The following is a 23,052-nucleotide window of genomic DNA, read 5'->3' on the forward strand; positions in this document are numbered from 1 at the left end:
ATCATGTTGAAGGCATGCATACTGCTATACTACGCTATTACCATGCATTCTATTTAGAAGAAAGCTTGATGGAAAGATAATGCATAATAGTCATAGCAAAGTTTTCGTGCATTCTATTTCCATCCTTCAAAAATTTGTTTGAAGGAATTAGACAATATCGGTAATTGCAATATAGATGGCAAGCAATTTGTTTCCCAAAGTGAAGTGATACTTAAATCTAAATTTTCTACCTCATACGATATATATTAAGTTTAACAATCTCATCCCCATGCCCCACCCCTTCTTTCCCCCTCCTCTCTCTTGTGTGCAGCTCAAGCCATGCATGTAGATGTAAAAGAGCGAGGAGTCAAAATGATAAATAGACTCAACTAAATAAATAATTATCTTGGAAGAAATTTGAAATTACATCCTCTAGCAAGCTTGGCTTTGATATCGTATTACCTAACCATTTAATCCCCAAAAAACTTAAGCTTTAGTAAATAAGTCACACATATAGCAGACTTAACAAAGAGGATTGTGGTCCCTTAGCCTGCACATGACCATCCAATGTTTAATGTAAAAGCCCAGCCTAATTTTACTCTATTAGCCCCAAGATAGGCGCATCATGTCCCAAATACCAATTTTTCTTGTATTATGAAGCACTTAACTAAATTTTTCTTGAATTTAGGATCTTCTTCTAATAAAGGAAAGGCACCACCAGCTCGGGCTTCTTAATAAACTTTTTTTTTTTTTTTTTTGAGAAACTCGAATGCAATTTATATTGTTTTCAATTCAATGACAAGTGTAAGTTGCAGAAAACCTCTGCTGGTATCATGAAATCTAATTTGTATTTTATATGCTTCATCTACACATTCTTATAAGGTGAAAAAACAAGGGCTAATTTGGATCCTTAATAATTATCTTTTCTTTTATCACTTCATGGTTAATCAATCTTAAGGCAACAACCTAATACTTAATTATAAAACCTTATTTTTGAGAGAGAAAGGGTGAAGACCGACTTGCATTATAATTACTAAAGTTCAAAATTTTGGAAGTGCCAGCCAAAGAATCAACCTCGAAACTCTTAGTTGTTAGGCTAGGTTGGCCACTAGAGCAAGCCTCAGTTGACATCTTAGTCACATGCTATTAAAACATATACACCTTGATATTCATTTGTACGTATGTTTGACAAGTGAACAATATTAATATAGGATCATAAAAATTAATTTCCTTATTTAACGTATTTTGGTTGGTCAACGTCCAAAAAAATTCAAAATATTTGTCTGCATGCTAACTTTGAATAAAGCTCATATCCAAAAAGACTTTTTGAGGATTCACTCGGTTCAGTATAGATACTCTCATGCATTAGTGACGATAACCTATAAATTATGTAAAATCACACAATCCCTCACTTTATAGCTGAGTTTGATATGGAAAACTGTTGAATGCAACGAAGAAAAAGAAAATCGATTGGCTCACATTATATGTAGCCAATCTCCATCTGCATGCTCTCGTGCATATAACAACTCTGGTAGAAAACAACTAGATGGTACTTTTGAATGATCGTAGGTTTTTACCTTTTTAGCTTGTAACTAGATTTGCTAGCAAAGTGATCTAATTGGTTGGCATGGCGTGCGGGCAAAGATCACGACAAATAATACGTATCTATATAGTTTTATACGTGTCACAACCCTCGTTACCTTACAATCACGTGATGATTGTGGTAATTTCTTAGATTTTTTCTTATCTTGGAGCATATTTATATTTTGTTTTAAAATCTTCATCTTCATTTTAAGGTTTATCTTCCTGCCTATATTTATATTATTGTTATTATAATTATTATTATTTTATGCTAATTCCTCCTTCCTTTGGAAACTGGGTGCTTGCCAAAAGGATGCGCCTCCCCATCTGACGTGGCTATATTTGTCAAGGCAAAGGCCGAGGAGAGCTAAGGATTGTGGACGGGAGCCCGTGGGACAATTTAGCCTGAGTTAAAATAAAAAATAAAGCCGCGCCCCAATTCTCAGAGCGAAGAAAAAGGGAGCGCTTTGGGTTTTCTCCAGGGGTTTTCGCCGAGGACGCGAACCCAATTCCACACAACCTCGGATCGGTCCCCGAACCCCTTCCCCAAACCCTCCCTCCCCGCAGTTCTAATCCCCCTTTACCTCCCAGAAAAATCCCTCCTTTCCCGTCATCTCGCTCTCTCGTGCGTCCTCGCCGGTCCATCTTTCAGCCGGAACCGATCCCCTTCCGGCCGCCGCCGATGAGCGCCGGTTCTAGAAGAACAGATTCCTCGATCCCCTGATGGTTCTTTCGCTGTTTAGGGTCTCGTGTTTTTGAGGAATTTCTCAATTTTCTTTCTTGGGGTCTAGTTCTTTAGCATGGGCGACCTGCAGGCCTGGGTTCCGCAGCCGAATGGCGCGGCCGGGGACGGCAACCCCCAGCCGCCCACGGTGCAGCCGTCGAACCCCCACCCGTCGGCGATCAGGGCCGAGAGCTGGCGGCGGGCCGAGCAGGCCACCCAGGAGGTGATACAGTGCATCCAGCCCACGGTGGTCTCCGAGCAGCGGAGGAGGGCCGTGGTGGAGTATGTCCAGAAGCTGATCAGAGGGTATCTGGCCATCGAGGTGATTCTTTTGTTGTTTCTTCTTTTCAAGGATTGTTACTTGTTTTGATTCAAGATGTCTAATAATGTCCTTCTTCTTGTTTTATATAGAGGTTTTACTGTCTTAGAGTTCTTTCGCTCGGTCGGAATATGTTCTATTCAAGATTTATTTCTTGGATGCAGCTAATTCTGTGTTTTATGTGAGATTTGATAGGTGATTTCTATGTCGTATTGCTTTTATGGTGTTGGTGTTTTATCGATGTTTGCCTTCTGGTTTATTTGACCTCATTTTAGTCACTTTAATCATGGGACTTATTTTGATTCTGAATATGGGAAGTTGAAAGTTTTGATTCGTTCATGGTGTTCTTGCCTGATTAAAGTTGTTTATTATTTGGATTTTTCACTTTGGTGAATGTTTCTCTGTGTCTGTTGGTGCTTTTTGCTTGCAACTCTGATATGTTGAGACTTTTGGAGTTATTTCTATATAACATGGCAATATTGTGTAATATGAATTGTACATGTCGAGGTTTCCATCAAGTTTAGGGAATGTTCTTAGCATCTCTTCATCTTTCTTGCTTCTTGGTAAAAGTCTATATTGATAACACGTTCTATGCATTTGGCATTGTATTTGAGCATTATGAAGGGGTAATAATAGGAAACTTCAAGATTTCTACTCCAGCATGGGGTGACCCTGTTTATCTATTGTCATCTATTTGGTGTTTTCTTTTATAAAAGCAAGTAAACACATGTTATGGCACCATCTTATTATTTGGTACACATTTTAAATAGTTCATGCTTGAATTATGGTACAACCATTTTCTTGCAAAGCACATAATTAACTCTTTTTTTTTTTGGGGGGGGGGGGGGGTGTTTTGAATTCCACCCTTTATTTTTTGAAGCTTCAAAAAACACTAACATTTGCTTTAGTATAATTTTATATAGGCTAGATATGCTCAAAAATTACACTGTCACTGCTCAGGGTAAAATGCTAAAAAAAAGTTAATTTAAAAAATAAGCAAATGTGTCTGATTCTTAGTTCTTGAACAATTCATGTTCAAATTACAGTTTATGTGTATGTTTAAATTGAAGTTTTGTAATAAAAATTGAACCATTTTTTTTTAATTCTTTGGCTAAGGAGACAAGACAATTTTTGTGGGCAATAAGTGAGTTAACATTCATGAATGCATAACACACACGTGAATTCTAAGAATCTCGCATGCTGAAAATTATTGTTCTCACCATATTGGATTGGAAACTGAGAAAATTATACCTCTTCATTTGGGGCTGCCCCTAGGTCTGTTCACTTTTTTTGCTTTGAACACAATGCAAAGGTAGCTCTAAGGTTGTTTTAGGAATTTCCTCTTTTTTCCTATCTATTTAAAAAGAAATGTATGAACATTGTGTGTGTATAAGTATCTGGACAATATCCAGGTTATGTTGGTCTAATGTTTTTGTTTTGTCAAAGCAAATATGTTTTAGGAGAAACAGTCTATGTTTTGTTTGATGCAGAACAACCCTCATAGTAGGCTAATATACATTCTAAATTCGAATTCAGATTTTTTTTTAAAAATGAAATGTGTGGGCTAAAGTTCTAAGTAATGCTTGATTCTTATCCTCTTGCTTGATTTGAGCTTTTGAGATCCTTATCAGCACTTTCCTTGCTCGTGCATCTTAATGTATAAATTGTCAATTTAGGAGCATGCTTTGGCTAACCTTAAGACAAAACAATTTGTGTCAACTTGTGGCAAAACCAATTTGCCATTTTACTAAACACAAAACTATTTCCAGTAGAGCTGTTAAAAACTGAGAAAAATGAGAATGTGACGTTTGCATATTAGATAAAAATATCATTAGAGAAGTTGCAAGGATTATGAAGAGGCTTCTGTAACAACTGACTATAGTATGAATATTCTTTATACCATAACAAGGCTATGCTTGAAGTACTGAAGATGAATATCGTGGGATTAATACATAAAGTAAAATAGTTAGCTAATAATGCAAGATATAGATCTACAACGCCATAGTCTGGCCAATTGGGTGATATATTGTTTCATTAGTTGAAATTATGTGTTTTAGATAAAACCAACTTGATTTTGCTTCATACAAGCTAAAGTTTTCTAAAATATCAGCATTTACTTGGTGTGCTCCTTGTACAACTTTTGTAGGCAAAATGTGCTTGATAGTGAAATTTTAATAACATGTTTGAGTAAGGTTTCAAATATTGGTACTGAACCTCATATTTGTTTTTGTTGGAATGGTATGATACTGGGTATTGACACATGATACAAGACTGCATCCCATACTAGCACACTCGAAACAGTGTACCGATGCTAGAAACTTGCCAGAATGGTATGGTACTATTTGTACCATCCTGTCCTGGCATGAAACCTTGTTTGAGGCTAATGACATGTGGTCTTGATAGGTTTCCACATCGGCGGAACTGGTACTGGGGACCATATTGGTTCCCGGCGGGAAGAGTCGTTATGGGCCCATATTGACACAATAGAAGAGATGGGGGAGAGAGAGAACGAGAGAGGAAAGAGAGAGAGAGATAGAGAGAGAGAGCGGGGGAGGGAGGCCAGCAGAAATAGGGAAATGGCCGTGGCCGGCCTCCGCCGGCCCTCCGCCGGCTTCCCTCCCTTCCCCGCTCACTCTTTTTTCTTCTCTTTCCTTCTTCTTCTCCGCCTCTGGCAACAGTTTTCATTTCTGTTGCTGGAATTGTACCAGTGGATCGCCGGTACAGCTCGAAATGGCTGGAATCATCCGGTTCGGGACGGTTCCGCCGACTCTGATATGTTTTCTAATTATTACACTTTCCTCTTTAATTGAATCAATGAGGCTTTAGAATTCTTTGGCCATCATATGCATCTCCAATCTCCAATTAAATTGATTTGATAAATCGTTTTTACATTTAGCTTGAAAACAAGTTTTGGTGCATCATTTGCACCAAATGGATAGTCGATTTTGGTCATCTCTTTTTGGATTTTCCATTGGTCTTACTAAATTCTTGTTGGGGCCAAAAGAATGATGAGGTACTTCACATCCCTTTCTCTTTTTTAGAGATGTTATCAACTCCTACTCATTCGTAAGCAAGATATGACCACAAGTTATCAACATAAAGTTTGGTTGACAAGAGGGAGAGACTTAAAGTTATAGGTTAGTTGTTAGTCGTATTGAATATATGACAAAGCCCCTCTGACGAAGTAGCCTACAATGAATGAGTCTGTTAAATAGGGCAATAGAATGATATTTCTATATGATAAAAAGTGCTGCAAACATTGCAGTTGTGAGCAAGGTTCACCGTACTGGTACCGGACCCCGTACCGGTGCCGCACTAGCATAGTGTCGGTACAGTATGGTGTGAAATTCTTTTGGCGTACCGAGGGTCGGTATGCCATTTGTACCGGTACCAAATCGGTACGGTACGGTACGATACGCTTGGTACTGTTCAGTATGGTACGACATACCATGGTTGTAAGTCTTCCTTTACATACATACTTACATATAAGGCTTATTTGGATTTTAGTCGATTTTTAGGAAGCAAAGCCTACCACTCTAGTAATTCTTTGGTCTAGAAACCAATAACCTATTATACATCAAGGTTGGTTTTTCCTTGCACCCTGACCATATGTTACCCTACCATGAACAGGATCCTCCTCTTCCCCAAGTGTTATTACTAACCCCTTCATCCCCCCCTCCAACCCACTCTACATAGCAGAGTTTGCCCCATGTAGGGTCAAAAATGGGCCGCGGATATGGTCTACTTCCATGTTTGAATTGGGTTAGGTTCTCATATTAGTTTGTATATCCAACCCCTATATTTTTCTTTTAAACTTCCCTGATTTCGCTATTGGTTTGGTCACATTCTTGGATACTAGTATAGATATCTGGATATCTAAATGAGAGGGGGAAAATGCCTCAAATCCCCTCAATCCCAAATCTCTCAATCTTGTCCAGGTCCCAGATCCTTCTTCTCCTTTATTCTCTTGGATCCTATCACTCTCTTTTCCTCTCCTCTGTAGCAATGGCTTTCCCCAATCCACCTAGCCTTGGCAACCAGCAAACTTCAAGGGCCACAATTATCATCCTCTTCGTCTCTTTCTGAGGGCCATTGCCTGCCTCCTCTCTGGCTCGCCATCATGGTGGCTAGTTCTGGTTTACAACCCTAGCCATCCATTTTTGGTCTTCATCTCCTCCTTAGCTTCTATAGCCTTGAAGTCCATGAGCTCCCCTTTTTTCATGCAACTGTGCCCCAAAGGGCTTAAGGAAATAGAGGCATGAGGGTATTATCTTCTTCTTCTTCCCCTCAGAATATGATGATAGTACTAATAGTTCTCCTTTACACTGAGAGTATCTGGGGATGGAGAAGATTAATCGTATAATTTGTAGTAGTATGATCTATTAATAGTATAATATGTTAATGATTATATATTGTTATTTAATAAAAAAGTCACGAGGAAGATTTTATACTCAATACAAGAGCATGGAGAAAATTTATATTGTGGACTTATCCTTCCCCTTATTGCGCTTGACCTTTTGGTTTGCATCATTTTCCCCTTTTGCCCTCACTTGTTGTTATGTTGACTTTCCGCACACTTATGCACCATGTACAATCGCTAGATAATGCATCAAAAGAGATGATATCTTTCATCTGCAGACAATAACATGTTATCTTATTGGTAACCTACCAAAACCCCAAAAAGACTTTTATTAAAAACCATGTTCGAATAGGAGTAACTTTAAAAAAGGAAAAGAAAATATAGTAACTTTTATTGTTTATTCGCAATAGTGTAAGGAAATAAGCATCTTTCTTGTTGATATTCTCTATATCTTATTTGAAAAAGTTGAGCGTAATTAGATATTTGCTGACTTTAATTAGTTGTTCATCGAGTTCATTTAAAAAATGGAGGCATTAAAGTCTCTGTGAATAGTCATATAACTTTTATGTTTGATCTAGATTTAGTTAGGTACATTTTGATAACAACAATAAATAAAGATAACAAATGATAAATCTTAAAATTAGTGATTTATATTGGCGACTATATTTAAAGTTTTAAGTAAGGTTTGTCGAACCGGTACCAAAGAGCATACTAGCCGGACCGGTTTGTATCGTGTTGTTCTGGAGCTTATTGGCAAAGGAAGACCAGGGAGGCAAAACAGAGGGAAAGGGAGAAGGAGAGAGATAGGATAAGAGAGAGAGAGAGAGAGAGAGAGAGAGAGAGAGAGAGAGAGAGGAAGGGGGAGAGAGAGAGAGGCTGAGATAGAGAGAGAGGGCTCTAAAGCCTTCATCGAAACAGGGATCCCCTATTTTGAAGAGGGTTTTCGAGCCCTCTCTCTTTTTGTTTAAAGCAAGGTCGGCAAATCATTTTCCGATTTTAGTTCGAAATCGGCAAAAATAAAGAGTGATCCCCTGTTTTGAAGAAAGCTTTCGAGCCCTCTCTTCCCCCCTCTCCTTCTCCCTCCCTCCTTTCCTCCCTCTCCCTCTCCCTTTCCCTCCCTACCTCTCTCTCTTTCTTTCTCCTTCTCTTGCCATTTCGAACCTAGGTAATCAACCGTGCGGGTAACCGACTGGTCCGGTTCGGTATGCCCCGAATTGGCCGGTTCGGTATGCCTTGAATTGGCCGATTTGAGACGATTTAGCGGACCATGATTTTAAGATTCATCACTAGTTTTCTAGCATTAGTTTTTTTTTAACCTATTTGTGACCACTTTTTGCATGAAATCAAGAGTGACATTATGGTGTTTATATGACTTAATGAATTTTGTCTAAGTTAGCGCTAACAAAAAAAGAAGCAATTGTAAATTATATAAAAGATGAAGCAACTTAATAGATATTGCTTTTTAACATTGTCTATTCTCCAAAAACATAGTCCTAATACAAGTTCTAAGGGGCTATTCAAGTACTAGTTAATGAGAAGTTCCTAAGGCTAAAACTCTATGCCCACTTATGTACTCTTCCACTTTTATGTTATTAACAATATCATTTGCTTCTAGAATGCAATTTCACTTTCTTCTCTTGCATGATGAGATTCCATGCATTGTTGATTGATGCCTTGAGAAAGCTGTGCTATGTCAGTGGCTAATTGAGAAGAGGTCTAACACTTTCTAGTTTTCTCCTCTCTTTTCTAGCATCTGCTGCATCTCTTTCTTCTAAGCATTGTTTTTTGCTTTGCGCAATGAAAAATTGTATCTGGAATGGTGAACACAGTGTCTGTACCTATGTTGCATAAACCTTGTCTTGTTGGACCATAACTGATCTGAATTGATTTGATCTGTTGTAGCTTAAACTGATAGGACATGATCCAACTACAAACATTTTGATCAAATTGATTCACCAAGCCAGCCCAACTTTGCCAAATGGACCCATTGAGCCAACTAGGTAATTTCTCCATAAGTTTAAAACAAGCAATCACAATTGCTGAAACTGTAGGTCAGTATGAATAGAGAACTGAAACAAATGCTGGCAGTGAAACTATACTTCACTAAATTGTACTTTTGAAACTTTCTAAACTAATTAAGTAAACATCCCCTATTATGCTTTGCTTTTCATCTTGTAATTCAGATGATGTCCTGTTGGTGGCCCTGTTAATTATTAATTGCTATATGTAAATTTTGCCTTAGTTTTTTAGGGTAGAAGTGGTATATTGCAGTGTTGCACTTGTGGAAGATAACTCTGGAGTATTTGGAATAATTTTTATTTATGAAATTAAAGTCTTTTACTGCCTTTTTGCTTTAATGTAAAGCTTAGCTGGTTTGAATGCTTCTGATGTTTGATGCTCTTATTATGTTGTGTCAAGATTCACTTCTGACTTTCGTTATGCAATCTTTTCACAGATTTTTCCATTTGGATCAGTTCCACTGAAGACATATCTTCCTGATGGAGACATTGACCTGACTGCTGCTGGCATTCCTGAAGATGCTTTGGCCAGCGAAGTGCATTCTGTTCTTGAAGTTGAAGAACAAAATAAGGATGCTGAATTTGAAGTGAAGGATGTGCAGTACATTCATGCAGAGGTATTTTGTTCTAATAAATTTTACTGTGTTTTTGTTTCTTTAAATGGTTACCATGAATTATAAGTTTTCCTTCTGCCTAACTCTGTGCCTTTGTGTATCGTTGCTAACTTTCGTATGTACTTCCAGTCTTTGTTGCCATAGTCAATAAAAGTTCAAGATTAATCTGAAGCTTTCAGAGTTTATCTGCGCTGTTTGGCCAAGTCTTTGGATAGATTCATAGAAATTTATGACATCCTGTCTACATAACCTCTCGTAATAAACTACAGGTATCATATAACTTTTAGTTTAAACAGCCGACTCCATGTTCAATTCTGCTTTTTTAAACAGATTGTGCTGTGTAAGCAGGAGGTGAGTGGTTGCTTCTATTTGATTGGCTACATAAGCACTGACAACTTGGCACAGAATTTGGATAGTTTATTTTTCTTAAAGATGGCCACATAAACATATATAAACCTTTTACCTACTTAAGCTTTCATCTTTTTTCCTTTTGTTCTCTTGTGCATCATGCAATTAAATCATGCACTTGCTGTCACAACTTTTCTGAAGTGTCACAGCGCAGGGAAACTGCTTTTCTTTCCCTTCGGTGGAAAGCGGGGTCCTACTTTCTTTTGATGAATTAATAATATATTAAAGTTTTGTTTTAGATGAGCTTGGTGTCATTAGTTTGTCATGCTGCTAAAATTTCATCATCATGCCATGGTTAAATATTGAACCCTAAATGGGGCTTGTTATTCAGTAGGCAAATGCTGTTTATTTCTTCTAAGTAACATTTGGTTCCCATGCCTTGAGTTATTTGCAGGTTCCTTTTTGTTTGTTATGTGGGTTTAATCTTTGTGTTAATCTTTTGGCAATTCCTTCTTCTTCTGTTTCCTGTAGCCTTTTGTGTATAGTTTGGTGACTAGTCTGTCAAATATGGAAAAAGTTTTCCATTCAGGCATTGCTAACCAGCTAGGCACAAGTGTAAAAAATGTTGCCTTGAATGATGACTTGTATTTTTTGTTGGGAGGGGTTACTCATTCCAGCACATTGCAATCTAAGGTCTTTAGGATTTAAAGCAATGAAGATTCCTTTTGATAACCTGCAACTACTTTTGTATATCTAGCTGGTTGAGAGAGGTCACAACTCCAGCATGTTCTTTCCATATTGTACTGTTATAACATTGATCGATAATACGGTATTAGGTGTTGTGTCATATAGAAAAGAGTCACACTCATGGCGTATGGCCTAAGCTGCATGCCATTTTTAAGATTCTATACCAGAGCATCTCTTTATCTTATCACTAAAAACTTCAATAAAGATGTGCATGTATATATGTATTGCCATCTGCATATAAATCAGGCCATATGTTAAATAACATGTCAAAATTTGGTATATTATAGCATTTTGCTAACGAATCTTTCTGCTGTTAAGATATACATGGATGATATTGCTTGTGTGGAACTTGAATTCTAAATTGTTTTTTTATATTGATGATATGATTTCTGATGGCAGGTCAAACTTGTGAAATGCATTGTTCAGAATATTGTAGTAGATATCTCATTCAATCAGATAGGCGGACTCTGCACACTTTGCTTTCTTGAGCAGGTGTGGAGGCTAAATCTTGCCCATACAACTTCAAACATAAACATGGTCTTTATTTTCCTCAGAATGCATGGCACTTCTATAAACATACATATAGATTCTGTACTCTGTTTCACATCCCATCCATTGTTACACTGTTTTCTAGATGGTTTTACCGTGCTTGGTAGAGAATTTTACACGCAATCTCACATTTGCTTTTCTAGGTTGACAACCAAATTGGAAAGGATCATCTCTTCAAGCGTAGTATAATATTGATCAAAGCTTGGTGTTATTATGAAAGCCGCATTCTTGGTGCTCATCATGGTTTAATTTCTACATATGCATTGGAAACTTTAGTGTTGTGCATCTTCCATTTCTTCCATAAATCTTTGGATGGCCCTTTAGCGGTAAGTTCTCCATGGGATACAAGCATCATGATGCTAGAATTCTGAATTTGTTGGTTCATTGCAGATATGCATAAAAAATTGCTTAGGTCATGAGAACAGCTGCCCTTTTGTAGGTTTTGTATAGGTTTTTGGATTATTACAGCAAATTTGACTGGGATAACTACTGCATCAGTTTACGTGGTCCAATTCCTGTTTCTTCTCTTCCAGAATTAGTAGGTAAGTGACTTCTAATTGACCTTCATTTTTCCTTAAATAAACTGTGGTCCAGAGTTGGCAACCTGTTGTTTTCTTCTTTCACAGCTGAGCCACTGGAAACTCAAAGGGGTGATTTACTGCTTAGTGAGGAATTTCTCAAAAACTGTGTGGATAAGTTCTCAGTTCCTCCAAGGGGATTAGAGAACAACTCTAGAACGTTTTCTCAGAAGCATCTAAATATAGTTGATCCACTAAAAGAGAACAACAATCTTGGAAGGAGCGTCAGCAAAGGTTAGCAGCACTTCTCTGCCAGTGTCTTAGGATCCTGATTGATGATTCCTTCTATTGATTATTACCATGACTATTGAAAATTGATTTCTACTCTTTTTTTCCTATGTGTGCTTTGATGTGTGGTCATTGTGATGAATAGGCAACTTTTACCGCATTCGTAGTGCATTTACATATGGTGCCCGAAAGCTTGGGAGGATACTTCTACTACCTGCTGACAATATTGCAGACGAAGTCAAAATGTTCTTCACAAACACATTGGAGAGACATGGAAGTGGCGTAAGGCCTGATGTGCAAGATGTATCTCCCAGTCCTTCAGACAGGACAATGATTGATTATGATGGTCTTGGCTTTATGTCATCAGACTTGAAGGTTGAAAAAGGCAATGACGATGAGTTAATTTCAGGTTTACCAACCACTGATTCTTATGGAGCACTGTCTGAGAAAAATAATAATATCAAGATTTCAGTCTTGGGGCAGGTGCATGAAACCGGAACACAATTAAGCAGACATCCCTTCAATCAGCATCCAGATACAAATTGGCTGCAGAAGTGTACCAAGATAGGATCCAACGGTCCCTTGGAGGGCAATGTTGTTTCAGGTAAACGTTTGGCTGGTGATGCCAGAGATCTTGCTACCAGCAGAGCCTCTGATTCGAGAACTGTCAGTGGAACTCGTAAGGCTTCGCCATCTAATAGTGAACCAGGTTTTTCACCATCTGGAAAGGCTTATCATGCGCCCCATCTGTCCTTTCATTCTGAAAATGGTGTTCCATGTGAGGTAATTGATTCCATGAATTCAATAAATCTTACTGCAACAAACAAAGTGTTTACAACCAGGGCTCCAGCCCCTTCTGAGGAATTTAGACGGTCAGACTTCTATGAGACCGAGTCATCAAGAAGTGGTAGAAGCAATGTAATCTCTGCATCTGCTGGTTCAGTTGATGGGCCTATGAAATCAAGTTGGAATACGTACTCATCAGAAGATTCGCATCTTGCATACCCCTTGACAGAAAGAAATCAGAGAAATGGAAATAACAGAAGTCCAAAGTTGAATGACTTATCAGATCTCACTGGGGACTATGATTTGCATAATAGGAATCTTCTATATGTTCAGGAATATCAAGACTTTGTTATGGTCACGCCTTTTATTCCAATTCAACAACTGTCCCCTTCCCAGTATCGTAACAAAAACTCATGGAATTCGTTTCCTCGGCGGAGTATGTATACACATATGGGTGCAAATGGGGCGGTCCCTGGGCCACCATTTTCTCCTCCTGGTTGTTACCTGATCAATTCACCTATGATATCTACTGCTTATGGCATGGAAGATCTCCCAAAACCAAGGGGAACAGGGACATACTTTCCCAACACGGTATGTTTTCTTGATGCTTTTTAGTTGGATATTTCTTTAAATTCAACATTTTGGTTTATTGTAGCTGCATTTAGAGCTCATTAATTGGTTTGTTTGTTTTTTCCTTTTTTTGGGTCCAAAACTAGATCCGTTAGAAAATGGGCCCAACATATGGACCTATACCTAATCTGCATGTCCAATTTTAGTCTGAAGCCTGTTTTTTCGGTGTAAGTTCAGGTTTTGGTCATTCATGTGTGGAAGAATCTGTAAATTGTGGTTTCTTTTGAAGTAACAGTGCTGCTGTTGTTGTCTTCTTTATTCTTTTTTTATATTTTGGGGAGAAAGTTTTCTTTATTAGGCACAATCTGCAGTTGCTGATATGTTCGTTCAGGCCTTTTCATTCATCTCAAAGTCTTTTCTGTTGGATTTTGTAGAGTTTGCGTTCGTACAGGGAAAGACAATCAACAAAAGGAAGGAATGCAGCACATGCAAATCACCAGCCAAGATTCCGTAACAATGGGAAGGTGGAAACATCCACAGGCATGAGCTTATCAGAGGAGGGCAGTCATGAACCATCATCACAAGCGCAGGTTACCATCTTTAGTAGAAATGGACGTGGGAAGCCAGCTACCCTGGATATATCCCAGTCTTCACGCCCTGCCTTGAAAGGTAGTTCCTGTGCCAATGGCTTTGTATATCCATCAGAAGGAAAACTTGCATTTGGATCCTTTGGTCCTGTTCCAGTAGAAGTGTCCTTACTGGAACGAGGCAGCAGAGTGGAATCTTTCAGTACTCAGGGTCAGGGATATGGACCAGCAATCCCTGTATCAACAGAGAAGAAACCTGGAATGAGTGTAAGGCGTGAAAGGTAATACATTTTTCCTACTGAAGTTTTTATCTGTAAAAGAAGCAGAAGCAAAGAATACAATTTCCGCCACTTTTGCAAACATTGGCATCAGACATGGATGACAAGGTGTGCCAGACATTTTGTCTCCCTTGAGACATTGACACAAGCATAACAAGATGCCCCCATCTCTAATGATAAATAACCACACTAGAAGGTGAAAAATATTAGTTATCAGCAAGGTTCACCGGACTGGTACTGGGGTAGTACCAGCCAACGACTGATTTGGTACTAGATTGGTACATACCATATCGATACAAGGCATACAGAACTAAGGAGAGCGGGGGAGAGGGGGGAGAGGGAGAAGAAGAGTGAGGAAGAGGGAAGGAGGAAGGGAGGGGAGAGAGGGAAAGAGAGATAGGGGGCTTATGGAGGGGGGAGAAGGAGAATGAGTGGGAGGAAGAGAGAGAGGGAGGGAAGGAGAGAGAGAGAGAGAGAGAGAGAGAGAGAGAGAGAGAGGGGTGGTGGTACCTCTTCGGCTTTTGCTAGATGGAGATGGAGATGGGAGCAATCTCAACAAGGGATGGTGGCATGGCATCAAAAAACGACCTCGATGAAGGATGATGACTGACAATAGGGCGGGAGCTCAAAGACGAGAAGAGCGGAGTAGAGTAAACCCTAACATTTGGGGGGGGGGGGGAGCGAGAGGCTGAACGAGAGAAAGAGGTGGCTGAGTGAGAGCGAGAGGTGGCTTTTAGAAGCCGAACCAAACCGGACGGCTGAACTGCCCTGATTTTATGTTGGTTCAGTTTTGTAGGGGCCAAACCACTTGGTTCGGGTCGGTATTAAAAACACTGATTATGGGAGATGTGCTGTCTTATTTATTCTTGAATTGATATCCATGTAAAGGGTTCATGTTTCTTATATTTTCTCCTTTAAACTTCTTATCTATAGAAATGGATCATTTGCTTTATAGTTCTCTGTACTTTTATTTACATTACCAGATATAAAATAGGGGCTTTTGACATACTACCTACTTCTGAGATCTTCTTAGAACTAGAATTATGTAATGTTGTAGAATTCCATTCTCTTGTATAACTCAAAGATGGTTTTCATTCTTTCTAAGTATGATGTCTCAAGAATTTTATTTTGATAGTTGGTTTTTGATTGAGGGAGGGAGGGGCTGGAGGAAGGGAGTATGTTTATTAATCTCCATCACAGAAAGGTGGGGCAAGGCAAAACTGAAAGCAAAAGGGCTGGAACTCCTGGTGGATCTGGAGTCAAGGTGCTCAAGAATTGAGGAGTTAATTAAGAGTACAAACACAGAATTTGGACTACTACACATATTGGAACAGCTATTATTTTTAGTAATTGTATTAATAATATTCATATACATGAATTGCTTGCATTTCCCAGGCAGAGTTAACATTCCATTACCTGATATTTTCTGCTTAAATAATTATTAAGATTTACGACTGTTAGTTTTTTTTTAAGAAGTTCCATTGTTGTAGGATCTATTCTAATTCTATATAAATAAATGGATAGACTGCTGTCCATATATAATTGGTTCTTTGGATTGTATTGTTATGTATTTCACGTTATAAAATATGAAAAAGACAGCCGTGAACTAGGACTCGCCCTAGCAGTTATAGCCCTCTGCTTAGAAACCGGAGGTTTTGGGTTTGATTCTTGGGTGCTGCATCCCCCAAAATCTGAACCTAGGTAATTATAGTGTAGTTGGGTTTCCCTCTCTCTCAAAAAATTACGAAAGACAGCCACTTTATGTACAATAGCCTACGAACTTGTTAGATGTAATGGCTTTCGAAATTTTTAGCAGCAATACTTAAAATGTGATTCTTCTTATGTTTTCACAGTTTCATGAATTAAATGTGCAGGCCAACTCAATCATATCAGCTAAAAGATGAGGTCGACTTTCCCCCTCTAACCAGCTAAGCTGAGTGCAGTGGAGTGTGTTTATTCCATACATACAGGAGATAGAATTTCGTAGGAAGAAGTGAAACTAGGAAATGCTAACCAGTTGGATCGTACCTGCTCGAGCAGCATTGCGGAGGTGTACAAAGGAGTATTTTCTCTGATTGTTGTGATGAATTAGCATTTTGTACATTGTAATAACTTTTCTGTTTTCCTAACCCTTAACCTCATCGGCTCGGTGGGTATAAACAGGTTGCCCAATTTTTACCCCTTTCCAGCCCGTTTTCCTCCGCTGCAGGTGGTGAAAGCACATGTTTGTTATCAGTTTGTTACAATAGATATTCTTCCTGAGGGAATCAGAGTGATGCGTTCCTATCATACCTTTTATTATGGCAGATTTCGTTCTGGTTGTAATTTTGAGATCAGTTGCTCTCACTCAGTTCTGCTCTCTAAGAGATTTTCAGCAAAAGTTTTTGAGCTTCTGATTCCCTCGTCGCCCATGGGAAATTGCGAGGCAATTGCAGCTTGCTCAGAAGTGATGCCTAGTATCTTGGCCAAGCAATTAATATTGGGCGGTCGATGCTTTATCGAGAATTGTTGGTGCAGGAAGTTGTACCGTTTCACCTTTGCTCTTGATCTCTTTAAAACATTTTTAGCATGAATTTCGCCCTTTATTTCCTGATGATGGCTTGAGAACAGGTGCCAGTTTTTTTTGAGGAAAAAGGCAGCTAAAACTATTTTGTAGCCAGTATTCCTGGAGATCAGGCATGGGCCCATGTAATCGTGCTGGCCCGCGTTGGCCTGGTGGCGAATATCCGCCATTTTGGGTCACATGGTCATACAAGTTGGCATTGTAGATGGGCCCAGCTGCTTTCTCTCTTGTCAAGTAACAAGTTTGGAGAGACCCAGCTAAGAAGTTGCGAGCTTGTTCGTATGACATCCAATAATGGGCCCGCTTTCTTATGCCTTTTGTGTTGATTATGGATTTCATTTTTCCTTTCTGCTACACAAATGGGGTGAGCCTTTGTTCGGTAAATGGGGAAAAAAACCCTCAGATAAGGCAAAATTAATTATATCTTTGGTGCAACTACCAGGATACTTTAGCAGGTCAAATGTCTTTTCAGTATGGTGTGTAAACTTTACACAGCTAATATACATCCTGATTGGAATTTGACCCTCGAATGATGGACCTTTGAACTAATGTGTCTACTGTTACACCGTATAAATAATAAAAGGACAAAGCTGTCTTCGAAATATGGGTGTAAAAATTTATATGCTAGGTCTGATATCCTACTCGGATCTAGAATTATGGATTTAGTATCAGTTATAAACCTATTCTGCCGTCCGGGTCATGTTGGAGTTGGCAGCTAGACCTAAATAATTAGAGATGATTCAATTAGACTCCAGGCTGATTCAGATCAGATCCAAGGGATGGTGGACCAAAGCTGCCTCTACTTGTTTTTCTGGCATTGAAATTCTTAATAAGTATCAACCAGAATGGAATTAGTAATGGTAATGGGGCCTAATCCTGGGGCCGACTATTATTCCTATATCCCTCAAATGTCAGGTGCTAGAAGGTCCCGGGGAAAGTGTTACAGGAAGTTGGTAGCGTAAAGCACCCAGGGAAAATGCCTAGTAATAGGCTTGGGTTGGGCCTAGCATTTTTAAAATGCAAGACCCGGGGAATTGGGACTCGGGAAACAGCTTGCAGGGCTTCTACTCAGAGATTCTGTAGGACCAAAAAAAAAAAAAAGGTACGTAGAGTTTCCGGTCTCGAAAGGAGGCTGCATACTAGAAAAAAAAGTACGCTTTCCTGCAGAAGCTCTGGGGAAACTCTACAGTTGCTAACGGCTAGTTTCTCGTCGGAGAACTGTTCGGCAGTGTCAACGCCGGTCTAGGCGACGGGGTTTCTCCGGCGTTGCAGGAGGCCAGCCATCCAAGGTCTCCGGACGGCGGGGCGAGCGATAGAATCTACGAACTGCTCAGCGTCCCCCAGGGCCATCCCCTACTCACCTTCTTCTTCCTTGCAGGGCACCCGATGGATCGGAAGGGGAAGCAACCGGCGGGGACGGCAACGGAGGGAGCGGCGAGAGGCAACGGTAAGGGTTCCGACGCTTGAACGAGGCCGGGGCGGTGGGTGACTCAATGGCCCACCACCACGGAGGTGGAGCGGCTGAGCCGCTGCTTCCCGGAAGTGTTGATTCTTTTGGAGGAGCCGATTGCGGCGGCTTGGCTCGAGTGGGAAGGGCGGGCGGCAGTGGTCCGTAGCTTCGGCCGTTGTGTCCCAGCCGAGTGGGTGGCGAAGGATGTCGCCGCTCGCTCAAAGTTGAAGGAGGTGGTGGCTGTCCCGCTTGCGGACGACAACCTGGCCCTGAGGTTCCGGTCGACGGAGGACTGGGACCGGGTACTGAGCGAGGGCCCGTGGGTGGTGGTCGGGCAACTGCTCGCCATGACCTCATGGGTTCCGGATTTCGAACCCGGGGAGGAGGCTGTGCAGACGGCAATGGTGTGGCTCCGCCTGCCCCGTCTACCGCAGGAATACTGGTCGATGTCGACCATTCTCCATATCGCCGCTCGAGTGGGCCGGCCGGTCGCCGTGGATGGTGTTACGGAGCAACGACATGCGATGGGGTTCGCCCGGGTGAAGGTGGTGGTCGACACCACCAAACCCCTGTTATCGGGCGTGTTGATCCAGGGGAAGACGAAGGTGCGATGGCAGCCTTTCGTCTTCGAAAACGTCCCGGTTTTGTGCCCCCGGTGCGGGCGAATGGGTCACCAGGCAGTGGCTTGCCGCTTTCCGGCGACCTCTTGCGCTACAGGGGGTTCGGGTTCGGCTCCAGCGGAGGCGAACCCAGGGGGCGGGCCTGCTCAACCGTCTCTGAGCATCGGGGAGGAGGTACAGGGACCGATCTACGGTCCCTGGATGGTGGAGTCACGGCAGAAACTCCCTCGGGAGAATCGGCCGCCGCGGCCGGGGGAGATGACCGAGCCGCACTCGGGGCCCGAGTCGTCTTCGACTTGGCCGCCGCCCCCGGCGGCTCGCCCAACCACGCCGGTGTCCCCGGCGGACACCGACGGCTGGCAGAAGCCAGCGAAGGTGGCACGCTGCCGGTCTCCGCTCGCCGTTGGGGGGGACGGGCACCCGGAGCTCCCCTTCGGCCCCCTCCAGGCGGACTCGGCCGATGACCTCCTGCCCGAGTCAGGGGACCCGGGGCTGAGTCGGCGACTCGGCAAGGCCCCGGTTCGGGCCGATCCGGAGCCCAGCCGGGCGGCCGCGGCCCGAGCCCAAACCCAGAAGCGGCCGAGGCCGTCGGCGGGCCTTGGCCCATCTGGGGATCTCGGGTGGGGGGCCCAACTGGCCCTCACGCATGTGGGCCGCAGGCAATCGAACGGGCCAGCCTAACGCACCCGGGCCCATAGGGCCGGGCGCCGGGGCCGTGGGCCGGTGTGGGCGGCCCAGGGCGGGGCCAGCGCCGTGCGCCATTGGCGCAGCTAGACCCAGGGACGCGTCGGGCGCTGAGGTCGTGCCTGGCGATGCGGTCGCGCGGGCCCAGCGAAACCTGGGCCCGCGCACGGCCAACAGGCCGCGCGGTCTGTTGAGGAATCGCGAGCTGTGGGCCTTCAGGCCCAGCCCGCGGTTGTCTCCTTGGGCCAAGCTGCAGCTGGCCCAAAGGCCCAGTCAGCTTCGGGCCCGGGGAGTTGTGCCGTACTCGCGGTGCAGGGCCTGGGCGACGAATCTGCTGGGCCATTTCGGCACAGCCTTCCTTATCGGGGAGCGGATTTGGAGCTAGTACCCCCCGTGCACGATGGCCATGCCCTTATGAGTGAGGTACAGCAATGGGATGTGCAGATGGGTACTGACCCTGATGGAGTCTTCTGGTTTGGCCCTCTGCCCCTGACCGCGGGTGAGCAGGGGGAAGCTTCCTCCAGTGGGAGTGGGGCCAGGGACCACCTCGGGTCATTTTCGGAGGGGAGTCAAGCCGCGCCGCCGATGCCAGGAGGGGGCACGGACCACACGACTGCTGTGAAGCGTATCAGGGCGGCAGTCATGTAGATCGTATCTGATGAGCAGCGGGCGGGGCTAGGTAGCGTGCTTGAGGCTGGCCCCGCGTACCAGGGGGAGGATGGGTCTGAGGCCGACTACGTGGACTGTGATCCATGAGGGTCCTATCCTGGAATTGTAGGGGGGTGGCCAAGCCGTCCTTCATGTCTTCCTTCAAACGGTTAGTGCAAGTTCACTGTCCGAAGATCTGCGTCCTTAGTGAGACCCGGCTATCTGGTGAGGGGCTTGTACCTTTGAGACGGTGCCTGGGGAGGGACTGAGAGACATATGCAGTCGATTCCCAGGGGTTGTCGGGAGGTATCCTGCTCTTGTGGAGGCGTGGGGTGGCGACCTTTGATGTCTTCCATAAGTGCCCCCAACAGGTAGTTATGGTTGTATCGGCACCTGATGCTCCTCCGTGGGTTTTGTGTGGGGTGTATGCGAGCGCGGATTACAGGATCAGGAGAGTCCTCTGGCAGGAGATCACCAGTCTCACTGCCCAGGGTGTCCCGACAGTTGTAGTTGGTGACTTCAATTGTATCCTGAGTTCGGGTGACAAGAGGGGAGGGGCAGCCTTCATGGATAGAGTGGACAGGGAGGAGTTTCGCGACTTTGTGTCACGTACGGGCCTGGTGGACTTAGGGTTCTCTGGACCTCAGTTTACTTGGTGCAATAATCAGCTCGGCAGTGCTAGGGTTTGGGAGCGTCTAGACAGGGCCTTTGCATCTCCAGACTGGATCCTCCGTTTTCCTACCAGCAGGGTTAGTCACTTACCTCGGATCGCCTCGGACCACTGCCCTCTGCTGATTTCCACATCATCGGGACCTAGCCATCACAGCCCCTTTCGCTTTGAGAAGGTTTGGCTATCGTACCCCTAGTCCTAGGATATTGTATGTGATGCATGGCGCCTCTCGGTGCGTGGAGATGCTATGCACCGGGTGTCGCACAAACTAGAGTTGGCCAAGAGGCGTCTCCGGCGATGGAACCGCAAGGTTGTAAGCAATATCTTCCGGAGAGTAGAGGGGGTTGAGACTGCGATCACCGAGTTGCAGACGAAAGAAGATCTAGAAGGTGCGCTTTCGATGGACGATATGGGTGACCTTCGGGGGCTCCTAGCGACTCACCATTCACTACTACGACAGCACGAGATCTTCTGGCGACAGAAATCTCGAGTCTAGTGGGTATGTGAGGGTGACTGCAACACTAGTTTCTTCCACCAAACTATAATTATTCGGAGGCAGCGGAGCAAGATCCACTTGCTGCGAGACGGGTCTGGACATCGGGTGGAAGGTGAGCCTTCCATTCGTCAGATTCTGATGGATTTCTTCTACGCTAGATGGACGGAGGAGGATTCCGGCGACAGTAACCCCCTCCCCCCCCCCCCCGAGGGTGGATGTGAAGATCAAGGATGATGAGAACGTAGCCCTGGTCCGACCGGTGTCGGCACAAGAGGTACAGGAGGCAGTCTGGTCTTTGGCTCCAGACAAGGCTCCAGGACCGGATGGGTTCCGTCCGTTCTTTTTTCGACGATATTGGGGTATTATTCAGACAGCGGTGGTAGAGGCTATTCAGTACTTCTTCTTCTAGGCGGTGATGCCGGAGATTGGAAGGCCACCTTCATCACGCTCATTCCGAAGCGTCAGGAGGCGACGGAGCCCTGTCACTTCAGACCCATTAGTTTGTGTACAACCTTGTATAAGGTGGTGGCCAGAATTATGGTTCGGAGGATGAAGCCCCTTTTGTCTGGCATCATTAGTCAGGAGCAGAGGGCATTTATAGCTGGCAGAAACATTTCCCATAATGTTCTGCTGGCCGAGGAGATGATGTGGGACCTTCAGCGAGCATCAAAGCGACGTAGCCTGATGGCTATTAAGCTGGATATGGAGAAAGCTTATGACAGGATTAGATGGAGGTTGCTTCAGCAGGCACTGGAGGCGTACGGGTTCCATATGCAGTGGATCGGTTGGGTCCTAGGGTGTGTCAGGGGGCCAAAGTTTTCTATTTTGGTCAACGGCACACCTTCTCCTTTCTTTGAGTCCACCATGGGGCTGCGTCAGGGATGCCCTCTATCACCTTATTTGTTTATTCTTTGTGCTGATATTTTGTCTCGTGATTTGCAGAGGGTGTGTGCCCGCAGGGAGCTGGAGGCCTATGTTCCCGCCCCGGGGGCTAGTCCTCTTTCTCACTTACTTTTCGATGACGATTATCTTCTTTTGGCTAGGGCGCGGGTTTCTGATGCACGGGTCCTTCGTAGGGTGGTAGCGGATTACTGCATGGCGTCGGGTCAGAGAGTTAACTTCCAAAAGTCAGCTGTTCACTTCAGCCCGAGTACGGAGAGCAGGGTCAGACAGGAGATTCGTGGGATTCTGCAGATACCTGAGCAGGAGGAGACAATGACCTACCTGGGAGTTCCCATCACAGGCCGCAGATTACGGATGGCAGAGTGCTTCAGCCTGGTGCAGCGGGTAGAGAGCAGGTTGGAGGGATGGAGAGCAATTTTCCTATCTATGATGGGGAGACTGACCTTGATCAGATCAGTGTTGGGGTCCATGCCAGTTTATCTCATGGCCAACACCGTGGTTCCGAAGACGACCTTACTGAGGGTCGAGCGACTGCTGCGATGCTTCCTGTGCGGGTCACATGGCGGAGGCCATGGGGTGCATTTGGTGGCCTGGGAGCACGTCTGCCGGCCTACCAGTGAGGGCGGTCTCGGGGTGTAGTCCCTACTGGAGCATCGTGAGGTTTTCATTGCTCGGCATGCAGCTCGGTTCCTGCTAGAGCCATACGGGCTGTGGAGTCAGGTGACGGCTGCCAGATATGGACGCGAGGGCTC

At 43.7% G+C, this 23,052-nt stretch overlaps 1 protein-coding gene across 2 annotated transcripts; it reads left to right on the top strand.

Moving 5' to 3' along the window:
* The first annotated feature begins 1,960 nt into the window (after positions 1 to 1,960).
* LOC103713424 lies at positions 1,961 to 16,616 on the top strand. Of its 2 annotated transcripts, XM_008800350.4 has the most exons (9): positions 1,961 to 2,606; positions 9,419 to 9,598; positions 11,090 to 11,182; positions 11,383 to 11,565; positions 11,679 to 11,781; positions 11,866 to 12,051; positions 12,191 to 13,422; positions 13,836 to 14,269; positions 16,141 to 16,616. In XM_008800350.4, exons 1-9 carry the CDS (start codon positions 2,361 to 2,363, stop codon positions 16,196 to 16,198), a joined length of 2,715 nt encoding a protein of 904 aa, XP_008798572.2. In that variant the 5' UTR covers positions 1,961 to 2,360; the 3' UTR covers positions 16,199 to 16,616. The 2 variants fall into 2 exon arrangements, with proteins under 2 accessions (XP_008798572.2, XP_008798573.2); XM_008800351.4 differs by lacking the exon at positions 11,090 to 11,182.
* The last annotated feature ends 6,436 nt before the right edge of the window (positions 16,617 to 23,052 follow it).

Source organism: Phoenix dactylifera, chromosome 3, assembly GCF_009389715.1.
Source record: "Phoenix dactylifera cultivar Barhee BC4 chromosome 3, palm_55x_up_171113_PBpolish2nd_filt_p, whole genome shotgun sequence".
NCBI lineage: Eukaryota > Viridiplantae > Streptophyta > Magnoliopsida > Arecales > Arecaceae > Phoenix > Phoenix dactylifera.